General features: G+C 36.6%; 1 protein-coding gene across 3 annotated transcripts; it reads left to right on the top strand.

The window, feature by feature from the left end:
- The first annotated feature begins 5,992 nt into the window (after positions 1 to 5,992).
- Positions 5,993 to 13,297, top strand: LOC118343757 (ABC transporter B family member 4-like). 3 transcript variants are annotated; one of them, XM_035693362.1, is made up of 14 exons: positions 5,993 to 6,204; positions 6,282 to 6,947; positions 7,097 to 7,453; positions 7,720 to 7,774; positions 7,885 to 8,060; positions 8,136 to 8,357; positions 8,495 to 8,733; positions 8,859 to 9,384; positions 9,495 to 9,768; positions 10,175 to 11,046; positions 11,313 to 11,579; positions 11,706 to 11,969; positions 12,066 to 12,362; positions 12,859 to 13,297. In XM_035693362.1, the coding sequence occupies exons 3-14, from the start codon at positions 7,121 to 7,123 to the stop codon at positions 13,219 to 13,221; spliced, it is 3,888 nt and encodes a 1,295-aa protein (XP_035549255.1). In that variant the 5' UTR covers positions 5,993 to 6,204; positions 6,282 to 6,947; positions 7,097 to 7,120; the 3' UTR covers positions 13,222 to 13,297. The 3 variants fall into 3 exon arrangements, with proteins under 3 accessions (XP_035549255.1, XP_035549254.1, XP_035549256.1); XM_035693361.1 differs by lacking the exon at positions 6,282 to 6,947; XM_035693363.1 differs by lacking the exons at positions 6,282 to 6,947; positions 12,859 to 13,297 and having other exon boundaries at positions 12,070 to 12,293.
- Positions 13,298 to 13,939: the final 642 nt, after the last annotated feature.

Raw genomic sequence — 13,939 nt, 5'->3', positions numbered from 1 at the left:
ATGAGATCAGAGTATTGATTCTATTGGCATCGTTGCCAAATAGTTGGGAGGCCATGAGGATGACTGTGAATAGTTCAGCCAGTAAGGCAAAACTGAACTACGATGACATACGTGATATGGTGCTTGTTGAAGAGGTATATAGGAGAAACTCAAATAAGTCCTCGAGTTCAGGATCTGCCCTAATTGTTGACAATAGGGCAGAAGACATGGCAGGTCAAGCTCCAAGTGCAGGGGAAATATCAAGATGAGATCTGGGCAACAAATCACATGCTGGAGTTGTGGCAAGTCGGGCTACATCAAGAGAAATTGCAGGAATCAAGAAAGTGCTGAGGATGATACTGTGAATGTAGTGGAAGAAGAAATTCATGATGCCTTACTTCTTGCAGTGCATAGTCCTATTGGTGATTGGGTGTTGGATTCAGGGTCTTCGTTCCATAACACCTCACATCAAGAAATCATGCAGAATTATGTTGCTGGTGATTTTGGAAAGATGTATGTGGCTGATGAAGAGGCATTGAATGTAGTGGGAGTGGGTGATGTGCATATCACACTTCCAAACAGGAGCGTGTGGACCTTACAACAAGCCAGACATATTCCAGATCTGAAGAAAAACTTGATCTCTGTGGGACAGCTTGATGACAACGGTTTTGCAGTAGCGTTCTCTGGAGGAACTTGGAAGATCACTAAGAATGCGCTGGTCTTAGTGCATGATAAGAGATCTAACTTTTTGTATTTCACATCAAGGTCCAGTGATGTGCAAGGAAATATAAGAGTGTAAAAAGGCAGGCTTAGTCGCGCGAAACATGTGAGGAAACCAAACGGAGTCAGCTTTGTCGTTCCTCATGAAAGCCTGAGAAAGTTGGCTAAGGTTGCCAAGATCAGTTTGAGACCGGATACTCCTGGTGCAATGAGAGTTGTGAGTTGCCCTGTGGATGTGCTAAGTAAGGGTGATGTATGTGGAAGACTGAAGTCGGGCTTGACTTTAGTGCGTCTTCTAACTTGAAGACGAGAGCTATGAGCTGCAGAGATGATAGGGTTTGGTTGGAAACAGTGGCTGGCAAAAGGAGATCTAGTTTTCAAGTGGGAGATTGTTGGGGTATATGTGGAGACTGGTTTTGGAGCTGAAAAATGTATTTGCTAAAAGTTGGCTCGAGCGAAGATCAAGTCCGAGAGTTTGCTCGAGTCCCGCTCGACACTCCGCTCGGGCGAGACACAAACCCTAGTGTTCACGACACTCTGCTCGAGCTAATGTTCATTTGGTTGTTCGCTCGAGTCGCACTCGACATTTAGCTCGAGCGAAGTATGCAATTTTTGCCAAATTAGATTTCCAGCGCCACTCACTATAAATATATCATATTAGACTTGTGTTGGACGGTCTCAAGCATATTTTGAGAGAGAACAATTGTCTAGTGAGTGCATATTGTGTTAGAGAGCAAAAAGACCTAAAGAGTGTGAGTTGAGATTGAGTGATTGTAATCTCATCTAGTTAATAAGATTTTTGCAGCTCTGTGGATGTAGGCAATTTGCCAAACTATGTATATTGTGTGTCGTGTTCTTGATTGCTTGTTTTTCCCTTGTTTACTTTTACTTTATTGTCATCTTTTTTCACAACAGTTACTAGTGCAGTAGATGCTGAGTCCGAGAAAATTGTTCAAGATGAACTTGATCAAGTCATGGTTAACCGGACCACTGTTGTTGTCGCTCATCGATTTTCCACAATAAAGAATGCCGATCTAATTGCAATTGTTAAAAATGGAGTAATTGTGGAGAAAGGAAAGCATGAAACCTTGATTAATGTCAAGGGTGGATATTATGCCTCCCTGGTGGTATTTCACCCAAGAGCTCCAAATGCATGAGCTTCTTTTGGTAATTTCTCTCTCATATCTATGTATGTAAATAATGTGTTATGTATTTTGGATTGAACTTGTGAGAGATCTAGGACTGTTCATTCATGCCAGATTTTTTCTTGGCCCGGTCCGGAATCCGAAAAATTGGATTCTGGTTCTGGGTTCTAGCCTGAAACAAATCATAGCCAGAACTTGGGTACACTCAGTCTGAATTTTGAGTTTTAAATCCGGAACTCGAGATTACAACCCGGGTGCCAGGTGCTTTTTTTTTTTTTTTTTTCATACAAAACATCAGTGCTCAATATTTGCAATAAGATAACATATTACAATTGAGAAAAGATAAAAATCAAATGACAAAAACATCATTACTACAGATTAAGCCCCGATTTGGATTGGAAACTCATCTCATCTCATCATTACAACTTTCTTAAATTCTCACACAAAATATAATAAACAATTCAACTTTTTCAAATTTCAAAATAATAATAATATTAAAAAATAATATTCTAACAATATTTTATTCAACTCATTGAAAACCATCTCAACTCATCTCTGAATCGAAACATAAATATTCTCAAAATGTCCCGTACGTTCATCTCCACACAGAATCTGTAAATTCTCCAACTAGATTCATCTCGCAGGGATCATCTAGTCCAACAAAAAGCAAGAGAAAAGAAAAAGAGATATTACGTGTACTCTGAGCTCGATTAATTTTGAAGAGACTAATATAGCTAAGGATTTTTCCAAATTTATATGAAGAGGAAGAGAGGGGAGGTGGGTAGGAAATAAATTTCAAAACTTTAACTAGGATTAGGCCAGACAACTTATATACATGATGTGATGAGTACGGACTCTGTGAAGAAACCCATGCACCCATCCGTCATTAATATTATGAATATCACTGGCCTGCCTGCCTGCAGATCAGTTCCTCATGATCATGCTTCATAATTACAGCAGTAGTAGTATTCATTCACACATGTACACGGTTCTCATGTGGAGATCAACTAGTACGTGTCCATGCATGCACGCCCTATATATTAATTGCCCATCCTTCATTACTATATAATGTAGGCCGGCCGGTACCTCAATTTAATTCCCAGCTAGCTAGCTTTGGTATTCAAGTCTCTGTCGCTGGCTGATCTATGGAAGTTCCGGCCTTTCTATTCTCTACAAAACAAGTTATGGAGCCATATTGATGAAATTATGGGATATTACACCTTCAGATCAAATAATTATAAAGTTTGACTTCTTTATCATGTCTTGAATTAAACGAACCCCACATGTATGGGAGATACCGGCGAACCCCATACCGGCAAATAAGAGATCGGGGATCACATTATCATGATCTGTGATTGAGAAGTTTTTCTTGAGACAAGAAGATCACCACGTTGATCTCTTTTTGCTTCTCTTAATTCGTTTAATCGATTGAAACCATACATTAGTTTTGCTAATGGACTTGAAACTTACAATATTTAAAGAGTATAATGACATTGAGTAAAGCTACTCTCACCGCTCCCGGTCTCGCTATATATATTTTTTAATTTTTTTAATTATTTTTTACTTATTTTTTACTTAGTGATTATATAAGTAAATATTTTTTAATGATATTATAATATTTTTTAAAAATATTTTATAGTGTTAAAAAAATACATGTATAAAAAAATAAAATAAAAAAACACAACAATATTTTACACTATCGGTGGCTCCAACGGGACTGGGAGCGGTGGCTGTAGAGCCACACAATGATTTTTACCGACTGCCTGCACATCCATTAATGTTTGTAACAGCCACTAGCTACCATATCCATGATACAAGAAAAAAAAAAAAAAGATCCCACACACTGATTTTGGCATACTGATCTCCCCCTCCCTTTTTTCTCTCTACCCTCTTTCCTCCCTCTTTCTCCCCCCTCTTTGTGCCCGTCATGGTGGTCGGGGACCTCCTTAGGGTGGACAGAACCAAGCAACACTGTCGGTGGGGACATGGGAACTCATGACAGTGCTGTGAGCTTGTCGTGCACATTTTGTGCACTGTGTCGTGGGCGGGGTGATCACGACTTGCGTGACCAGTGGCCTTTGCCCGTTGGCTGGGGTGGTCGGGAACCACCTTAGGGGGCCAGACATTGCTGACGAGGGAAAGGGGAGGAAGAGCCACAGGAAGAGGGGGAGAAAAGAAGAAGAAGAAGAAGAAAAGACGTGACACACTAGTAGTGCGCCATATTAGTGTGTGGAATCCCTTTGTGGGATTCCTTTATATCTCTAGCAACCATCTTTGAAGTATTGATATGGATTTGAGTGTCTCAAGTGGAAGAGAAAGACACATAAAATAAGTTATAAATCACATACGTACACACACACACATACATATATATAAATATATATATATATATATATATATATTATTGTGTAGGTACATCTAGCACTTGTTGCACAACTCATTGGATTCCATAGTCTCCAAAAACAAAAAGGAGATGATCAGCACTATAATTTATATCGAGTATTGCCATTTTAAAGCCTCTACATCACATATTGTTTACGTGACATAATTTAATTTTAAAGATAAATTTTGAATTTTGAATCTTAAATCTTACAAATCAAATCTTATCATTTAAGTGATGTGAATGATGTGTTATGCACACCGATCGACTTGAGAATAGAATAACTCATATATAATATAAGAAAATGATACATATATAATTCTTTTAATTTATAAATAACTCTTCTCTGTACCATCATATTTTAAATAGAGTAATGTTATACATCACACTCTCATCTTATTTTGATCATACTAAGTAGTATGTGGCACATTCATCACTATTAGATGATAAATAAATATGCAATAAATAATCATTTAATGGTGATAAATGTGCCACATCATACTCATATGAAATACTTTTGCAAAATAATTTATAAAAATAATAATAATTTATAATTACTCTATATAAAAAAGAGTAATGATATACACAAAATATTATACAACACATTACACAACAATATTATAAAATGAGGATATTTTTATAAAATTATATTATTTTTATAAAATATTTTATAAAAATATCCCTTATTTAAAATATAGTTGTGTAAAGTATTATAAAAAATATTGTGTGTAAATTATTTTTATATAAAAAATTATAAAAGTAATTATAAGTGTATCATTGGACATGAATAGGCAAATGATCAACATGATCAGAGCAGGGAAATCTAGATCGGCAGGGACGCACGACGTCGTGCACTTTCGAGAAGATAAAAGATCAGATATCGATATCGACGCACGCACATAGTGGCCGGAGATAATTAATTATAGAGTTTTACTACACAACTTCCACCATACTTTATACTATATATTTTTTTAAATTTTTAAATTTTTTAATATTTTTTTTAGAATTTTTTTGAGTTTATTTTTTTAAAATTATTTCAAATTTTCTATTCATTATTTATATAATAAATATTTAATAAAAAATATAAAAAAATTAAAAAAAATATATAGAGTGTAGAGTATAAAGAAATTGTGAAGATTTATTATTAATTATATATAGGACGGTGCTATTCACACTGCTGAAAGTTTCCGTTGAGGCTCCCGCTATTAGAATAACTCATATTTAATATAAGAAAATGATTCATATGTAATTGTTTTAATTTATAAATGTCTAGTCTCTGTACGATTGTATCATCGTATTTTAAATATGAAATACTTTTGCAAAATAATTTATAAAAATAAAAATATTTTATAATTATTCTATATAAAAATTATAAAAATAATTATAAGTGTATCAATGGACATGAATAGGCAAATGATACGCACAAAGGGACCGGAGATCATCATTTGATCATAGTATATAATGATTTGGCAGGTTTTCGCAGCTGATCATCCTTATCGGAACACTACCGCAACGTATATGCAGCGGTTGGGAGTTGGCATTTATAATCTGCTCACTATCACTGGGCTCTGTCATCATTGCCGTGCCGGCTAGGTAACAGCGGTTGGGAGTTGCTATTTATTTATTATATTTTCACGACCAGTACTGGTCTCTGTCATCGATCATTGCCCTGCCGGCTACTGTCATCATATCCGCGCGTGATCAATAATATTGATTGTCCGCTGATTATATTTAGAACTACTATTACTCATGTGGATACGAGGGCATCCCTTAACTCGATCTCGATCCTAAATACACAATAGTTTGGGGTTCAAACTATAGCATGAATCCCTTAAAAAGTGTATATAATGCATGCGCTGGCCGTATGTAGTAGTTCAAACAACACGTACTACTGCATCCACGACGTGCATGAAATTCTGCACCTGGGAACCTGATCATATCGAGCCATCTGGTGGTTTTATGTTTCCTTTCGAGCCTTAGGTGAATTATAAGTCTTTCTCAACATAAGCTCATTTCGTACGTCTTTCTTGATTGTTAATACTATGCAATATTGCCAGGAGTTTCATGAGGATCAAACACCATAGCCAGACGACCTGGTTACACTTTTTTTTTTTTTTTGGAAAAAACTAAGCATGGCATTTTCCAGTTGAAATTTCATCAACTTGGTGATACTAAGCAGAAAGCAATCTGCTGTGGAGTGGAGACTAACTGCCATGGCACTCACAAACACGAATGGTTCTTTGAGCGAGGAATTTCCCAACCGAATTTTTTGAGTAAATAGCAACTGTTATATTTTGCATCAGCTTCTCCTTTGCAGTCTTGGTGCGGTATTGATCATGGTTCACTAGCATTGAAACAACAGATTACTTCTGCTCTACATTCCCTGACTACACCCACCTAAAAGGTCCTCCATTTTCAGCATATGACCCTTCAGTTTTCTTACACCCTTAGAGGAATGACTCAGATCAGATGTTTTCGTTGGAATATTTTCTATTGTGCAGGCTTCCATTGAAAGAATCTTTATCACTTGGGCTCTGAAGTTTCATTCTTTTTCCTTTTTCTTTTCATTTATGTTTCATGACCACCAATTGACATACCGCATATCTCTCTATTTCTGTCTCTGTCTCTCTCCCCTTGTTACTTGTTCTATTGTTCTTGTGACTTAAGTGAGCTAGACTTTCCCGTCTTGAGCGATCTATTCGACTGAAAATTGAAACTTGCGGGTATGTTTTTGCTTATAAGTTATAACTCACTCTGACAAACGAAAACCATGTATACAACTCGTTATTTTCTTTCGCTGCCTCTCTGTTTGTCATTATAATCCATGATTCTGTTAGTCCCCATTTTTGAAGTAGTAAATTGTGTCGTGAAGGTGCTATTGTAGTGGACGGTGTAAATGGAGATGGAAAATGGCTTGAACGTCGGAACAACAACCACGCAGGAGGGCGCTGAACTAAAAAACAACGTAGAAAAAGCTGAGAATAATAGCCCGAACGTGATCGGTGATCGAGAAGACTTCGAGAAGAGTACTGGAGGAGATCAGAATTCCAAAACTGTTCCATTTCTTAAGCTTTTCTCGTTTGCAGATTCCACTGATGTTTTCCTGATGATTGCTGGTACAATGGGTGCCATTGGAAATGGCTCAGGTCTGCCCCTTATAACAGTATTCTTCGGGGAAATGATTAATAGTTTGGGAAGTAGTACAGACATTGTTCCTTTAGTTTCCAAGGTAAAAACTACGCTCCCCGAGTTCAATTCCAATCTGTCACTGGAAAGTGTAGCTGAACGTTCACTTTGTTTTTCACTACTTTTTCTGATGAAAGTCTGAAATATGCCATGATCTCTAGCAGTAAAACTTGTCTAGCGCTTCTGTTGAAATTAATTAATCTTGTTTTTAGAAGAATTAATGCATTTGAACACTCTTTGTTTCCAATATGCTAATTATTTGTTGATCAGATGAAGATGACATTGATTAGTTTCCTGGTAATGTTTTAGGTCTGTCTAAAAGTAGTCTACCTGGGTATTGGGGTTGGTGCCGCAGGATTCATCCGTAAGTAGATTCCATATATAACAAAATATTACAAGAAAATTAATGAACACTAAAAAAGTCCATCAATCAGGTGGTACTGAAAAATGAGTAAGTTGTCTTGTTCTTGTCAGAGGTGGCTTGCTGGATGATCACAGGGGAGAGACAAGCTGCGAGAATACGGGGTTTGTACTTGAAGGCTATTTTGAGACAAGATGTGGCTTTTTTCGATAAAGAAACGAACACTGGAGAGGTGGTTGAGAGGATGTCTGGTGACACTGTTCTCATACAAGATGCGATGGGTGAGAAGGTACTATACTGCTGTCTTTGTACATCAAAATTCACAACTGGACAGAAAAACAGCGTGAGTTTTTTGCATGTGCAGGTTGGGAAATTTCTGCAGCTGATATCAACATTCATTGGAGGTTTTGTTGTGGCATTTTCCAAAGGCTGGCTTCTTACCCTTGTCATGTTGGCTTCATTTCCTCTTCTTGTGGCATCTGGTGGTCTTATGTCAATTGTGATGGCTAAGACAGCTTCCCGTGGACAAGCTGCTTATTCAAATGCAGCGAATGTGGTTGAACAAACAATCAGTTCAATCAGGACAGTATGTCATGTTGTTGGAACTATATATATATATATGCATCCCTGGGGATTTTCAACTTTATCTCTCAGTAAAATTCAGTTGAAATTGCAGTTATTTTCTAGCAAATTACTGATATCCACCATTTGGTTCTTGTGTAGGTGGCATCATTTACTGGGGAGAAACAAGCTGTAATGAACTATAAAAGGTTCCTGATGACAGATTACAAAGCTGGTGTTCATGAAGGCTTGGTTTCGGGGTTAGGTTTTGCAGCCTTTAAGTTAGTAGTATTTGGCAGCTTTGCTATGGCAGTATGGTTTGGATCAAAATTGATACTGAATAAAGGATACAATGGGGGTGATGTGCTGAATGTGATTACGGCTGTGTTGACTGGATCTGCGTAAGCTGGGTGCACTTTGAATATTCTTTAGCTCCCAATACTCTCTAAAAGATGTATTTATATAAACGTATTTTGTTTATTTCATTTTTCATTTCTTGCCTTTTGCTACCATGTGGATGTTTCAGGTCCCTAGGCGAGGCATCTCCCTGCATGAATGCCTTCGTTGCCGGTAAAGCTGCTGCATATAAGATGTTTAAGACTATTGAGAGGAAGCCAAAGATAGATACGTATAGCACAAAGGGAAAGATTTTGGATGATATTCATGGAGATATTGAGTTGAGAGATGTCTTTTTTAGTTATCCAGCCAGACCCAACGAGCAAATATTCAGTGGATTCTCTCTTTATATCAATAGAGGCACAACTTCAGCTTTGGTTGGACAAAGTGGAAGTGGGAAGTCAACAGTGATAAGTCTAATAGAGAGATTCTATGATCCACAGGCTGGAGAAGTTCTGATAGATGGGATTAACCTCAAAGATTTCCATCTTAAATGGATTAGGCAGAAAATTGGTCTTGTTAGCCAAGAACCTGTGTTGTTTGCATCCAGCATTAAGGATAATATTGCATATGGAAAGGATGGTACAACCTTTGAAGAGATAAGAGTTGCCACTGAACTTGCAAATGCTGCTAAATTTATTGATAAATTGCCTCAGGTTTTTTGAGTTTTAGCCTCCACTGGAACTTTAGACATGATTGTAATATTCCTCCTCGTAACCATAGAAATTGTACATTTAAATTACTAACTTGGAATTTTTCAATCCAGGGACTAGATACCGTGGTTGGTGGGCATGGAATGCAGCTATCTGGTGGTCAGAAGCAAAGAATTGCCATTGCAAGAGCAATTCTAAAAGACCCTCGAATTTTACTTCTGGATGAAGCTACAAGTGCACTTGATGCAGAATCTGAGAGAATTGTGCAGGAGGCATTGGACAGGATCATGGTCAACCGAACTACCGTTATTGTTGCCCATCGTTTAAGTACAGTCAGAAATGCTGATATGATTGCAGTCATTCGACAAGGAAAGATAGTTGAAAAGGGTATGCTACAGCATAGCTGACTCTATGCATTTGCTTATTCACATTGAGCCAATTATCTGTTAATTTGACTGTGTTCAGTGTTTTTTCATTGCCTAAATTTGTCATCTTTCCAACGACATTGCTTTGAACTCTATAGACAAGTTTGAATTCTGAAGTCCTAAACAATAAATGCCCACAAAAATGTATACAAATCAGTAACTTCTTGAACCATTTGAAGGCTACAATTTGGAGAAGGAAAAAGAAATTTTCTTGTTGTACTGTAATGTATCACTTTCTGCCACTAAATATTTCTTGAAAATACCTACATCATTGTATCATTTCCTGATAATCTCTGGGAACTTGGATTATGCCACAATGGGAGAGAGACATATACATCAACCAAAAAACGTATTGGTTAATTTCTCAGGATCACACTCGGAACTAATCAACAATCCTAATGGAGCATACTCACAACTCATACACTTGAAAGAAGTAAACAAAGAGTCGGAACAGGCATCTGACGATCAAAACAGATCAGAAATTACTGCTGAATCTTCTAGACACTCAAGTCTGAGATACAGTCAAAGAATGTCACACCTAAGATCTATAAGTCAGGGATCATCTGTTAATAGTTGCAGCCGCCGTTCATTCTCAGCCTTTGGATTGCCCATAGAAGTCCTCATCCCTGATGATAAGTGGACAGAACCAGAAGAAAAGTTTCCAAAGGTCTCAATCCGCCGCCTTGCCTACCTCAACAAGCCAGAGATTCCTATTCTTCTTCTTGGGGCTATGGCTGCAATCCTAAATGGCACATTATTTCCTATATTTGGTATGCTGCTCTCCAAGGTAATCAAATCCTTTTACGAACCACCGCATAAACTGAGAAAGGACACAAATTTTTGGTCAATAATATTTGTGATCCTTGGTGTGGTATCGTTTCTTGCAATTCCAGCACGAGCATACCTTTTTTCTGTGGCCGGTTGCAAGTTAATTCAACGTGTTAGATTGATGTGTTTTGAGAAGTTGGTTCACATGGAGGTTGGTTGGTTTGATAAGCCTGAGCACTCATGTGGCTCGATTGGTGCTAGGCTTTCAGCAGATGCTGCTAGAGTGCGAGCTCTTGTTGGAGATTCACTTGGTCAGATTCTTGATGTTGTTGCTTCAGCAGTTGCAGGTTTAGTCATTGCATTTGTTGGAAGTTGGCAGTTGGCAATGATTATCCTTGCATTGATTCCTCTGATTGGTATCAATGCATATGCTCAATTAAAGTTCATGAAAGGATTCAGTGCAGATGCAAAGGTCTGCTCTAAAACTAATCATCTCCTTTTTATCTCTTTTTGTTTTGGTGACTACAGAGATGAAAAGATTCAATGCAGATGCAAAGCATTTCTCTTTCTTAAATCAATTTTTTGTATACAATTGAGATTTTAAATAAATAAATAATACTCTTGAGTATATATATATATATATATATATGTATATATATATATATCTGATTTTTCATCACTCTTTAAGTTTATTATTGGGAAAATTGATCCCTCAAAATCTCAATTGTATGGTTGAAGATGATGTATGTGGAAGCAAGCCAAGTTGCCAATGATGCAGTTGGGAGTATAAGAACTGTTGCTTCTTTCTGTGCTGAAGAGAAGGTGATGAATCTATACAGAAGCAAATGTGAAGGCCCAAGGAAGGCAGGGATAAAGCAAGGCTTGATCACTGGAACAGGATATGGGACATCTTTTGGCTTGTTGTTTCTTGCCTATGCTACCTTTTTCTATGCAGGAGCTCAACTGGTTGAGGCAGGGAAAGCAACATCCTCAGATGTTTTCCAAGTATGAATTCCTTCTCTGCTTTTAACAGGCTTTCCAATGATTTGAACAGTAATACAAGAAATCAAACAAGGGCATGAACTCTTGAGACCTTGTTAAGTTAAATAATGGTGGATGCTTTGTTTTCAGGTTTTCTTTGCTTTGACCATGGCAGCCACGGGAGTTTCTCAAACAAGTTCCATGGGTCCAGATACTGGCAAAGCCAAGAATGTTGTTTCTTCCATATTTGCAATAATAGACCAGCAATCGAAGATAGATGCAAGTGATGAGTCTGGTATAACCTTAGACAATTTCAAAGGAGGAATTGAGTTTCGTCATGTAAGCTTTAAGTATCCATGCAGGCCAGATGTTCAGATTTTCCATGACCTCAGCTTGACTATCCATTCTAACAAGGTTCGTAAGGCTCAGTACTTTTGGTGTTTTCAACAACTAGCACAAAAGACTCGAACAAGTTGTTCACATTGGTACTAATTTTTTTTTTTTTCTCAGACAGTTGCCTTGGTTGGAGAAAGTGGGAGTGGGAAATCCACAGTCATCTCATTGCTGCAAAGGTTTTATGAACCTGATTCTGGTCATATTAAACTTGATGGAATTGAAATTCAGAAGTTTCAAGTGAAGTGGCTGAGGCAGCAAATGGGTCTCGTGAGTCAAGAACCAGTTTTGTTCAATGACACTATTCGTGCCAACATTGCATATGGAAAGGAAGAAGGAAATGCAACAGAGACAGAAATTATAGACATGGCAGAGTTGGCAAATGCTCATAGCTTCATTAGTGGCTTGCAAAAGGTAATCAAGACAAACAAAGCAGTGCATTTCTTTAAATTTATCTGTGAAAACACCATTTATTTCAAAAACTATGAGAAAGAGGTATAAAATTTATTATTTGTTTTATATGATAAGGATCCTTAGGCTCTATTTGGATGGAAACAGTATCTCATATCATTTGTGAATAGTAATGAAGTAATAGTGAATAGTTTGTGAATAATAGTTAAGTCGTCGATCTGAGAAGAAGGTATAAGAACACTTGCAATCCCAAACAGACCTTTGGTCTTTTATTATTTAGTTTTTTGCAATAAAAATATTTGCGGCGGTTTCAAATGGCCCCAAATATAGCTGCTGCTTCTGTTTGTTTTTTTTTTTTAATCTTAACTCTGATATCACATGAAATCGCTATTTATTCTAAAAAATAAGATGACGAGAGGATATAGATTTTATGATTTATTTTATATTTTTAACGTTATCATACCCTAATATGATTTCCTTCTTGGCTTCCAAAATGAAGGGTTATGATACCATAGTAGGAGAACGTGGAGTCCAGTTGTCCGGTGGGCAGAAGCAACGAGTAGCCATTGCACGAGCCATGATCAAAAGTCCGAAGATATTACTGTTAGATGAGGCTACCAGTGCACTAGATGCCGTGTCGGAAGGAGTGGTTCAAAATGCATTAGATAAAGTTAGGGTTAACCGGACAACGGTGGTGGTGGCTCATCGATTATCCACAATCAAGAATGCCGATGTAATCGCAGTTTTTAAAAATGGAGTTATTGTAGAGAAAGGGAGACATGAGACTTTGATTAAAAACAAGGATGGCTTTTATGCCTCCTTGGTTTCAATTCACACCAGTACTGATGCTTCCACTGCCTAGCTCGCTATCTGGGAACTAAAAGATGGTGAAAATAAAAGATAATAGAGAAATCTTTTAATAACAAAAAGAATTTATAAAAAATAAGTTTATGAGTCTATTTTTATATAATCTCTTTATATTCGTAGCTATTTCATCATATTGTAATTTGTCTTCATAAATATATGTAAAAACTTTATTTTACACCTACACGCTACCACTTTTTTTTTTTTTTTAATATGCACCTTAAATGATTAAAACTGGCAATTGATACCCCAAATTACCAAGATTTAACAATTTAATCCACACTCGAGTAATATCCGATTGAGTATTAAGATCGATAAAAATAAAATATGTTATATATATAATCTTAAGGGTAATTTCTAGCTAGGTACGTACGTAGTAATTTATGAGAAATGATTTGTATAAATTTCAAATATACAAGATTCACGTAAGTTTTTGTAAAAAAATATACTCAATCTTAAAAATTTTAAAAAATTATTCTTTATTAGTAGAATCTACTTTTTTATAATTATAAAAGACTTATACGAGATTTGTCTATTTTGAGTTTATACCTAGTATTACTCGTAATTTATATATGGTGTATATTGCAATAAGGGGTAGTCAATTCGGAGGTATGAAATGTAATTTTCTCGAATTAAATTAATCCAATTAGCTAGAAGTGTCATGTAATTGTACTGTTTTAATTAAGAAGTGTCAATATATATTTTTATTTTAGCAG

Source organism: Juglans regia, chromosome 8 (assembly GCF_001411555.2).
Source record: "Juglans regia cultivar Chandler chromosome 8, Walnut 2.0, whole genome shotgun sequence".
NCBI lineage: Eukaryota > Viridiplantae > Streptophyta > Magnoliopsida > Fagales > Juglandaceae > Juglans > Juglans regia.
This window is presented reverse-complemented; position numbering and strand designations above follow the sequence as displayed.

Coding starts and splice junctions, on each gene's coding strand:
- LOC118343757 (XM_035693361.1), top strand. CDS start 7,121: ATGGAGATGGAAAATGGCTTGAACGTCGGAACAACAACCACGCAGGAG. Junction 8,358..8,494: donor CAATCAGTTCAATCAGGACA/GTATGTCATGTT, acceptor GTTCTTGTGTAG/GTGGCATCATTTACTGGGGA. Junction 9,385..9,494: donor TTATTGATAAATTGCCTCAG/GTTTTTTGAGTT, acceptor TTTTCAATCCAG/GGACTAGATACCGTGGTTGG.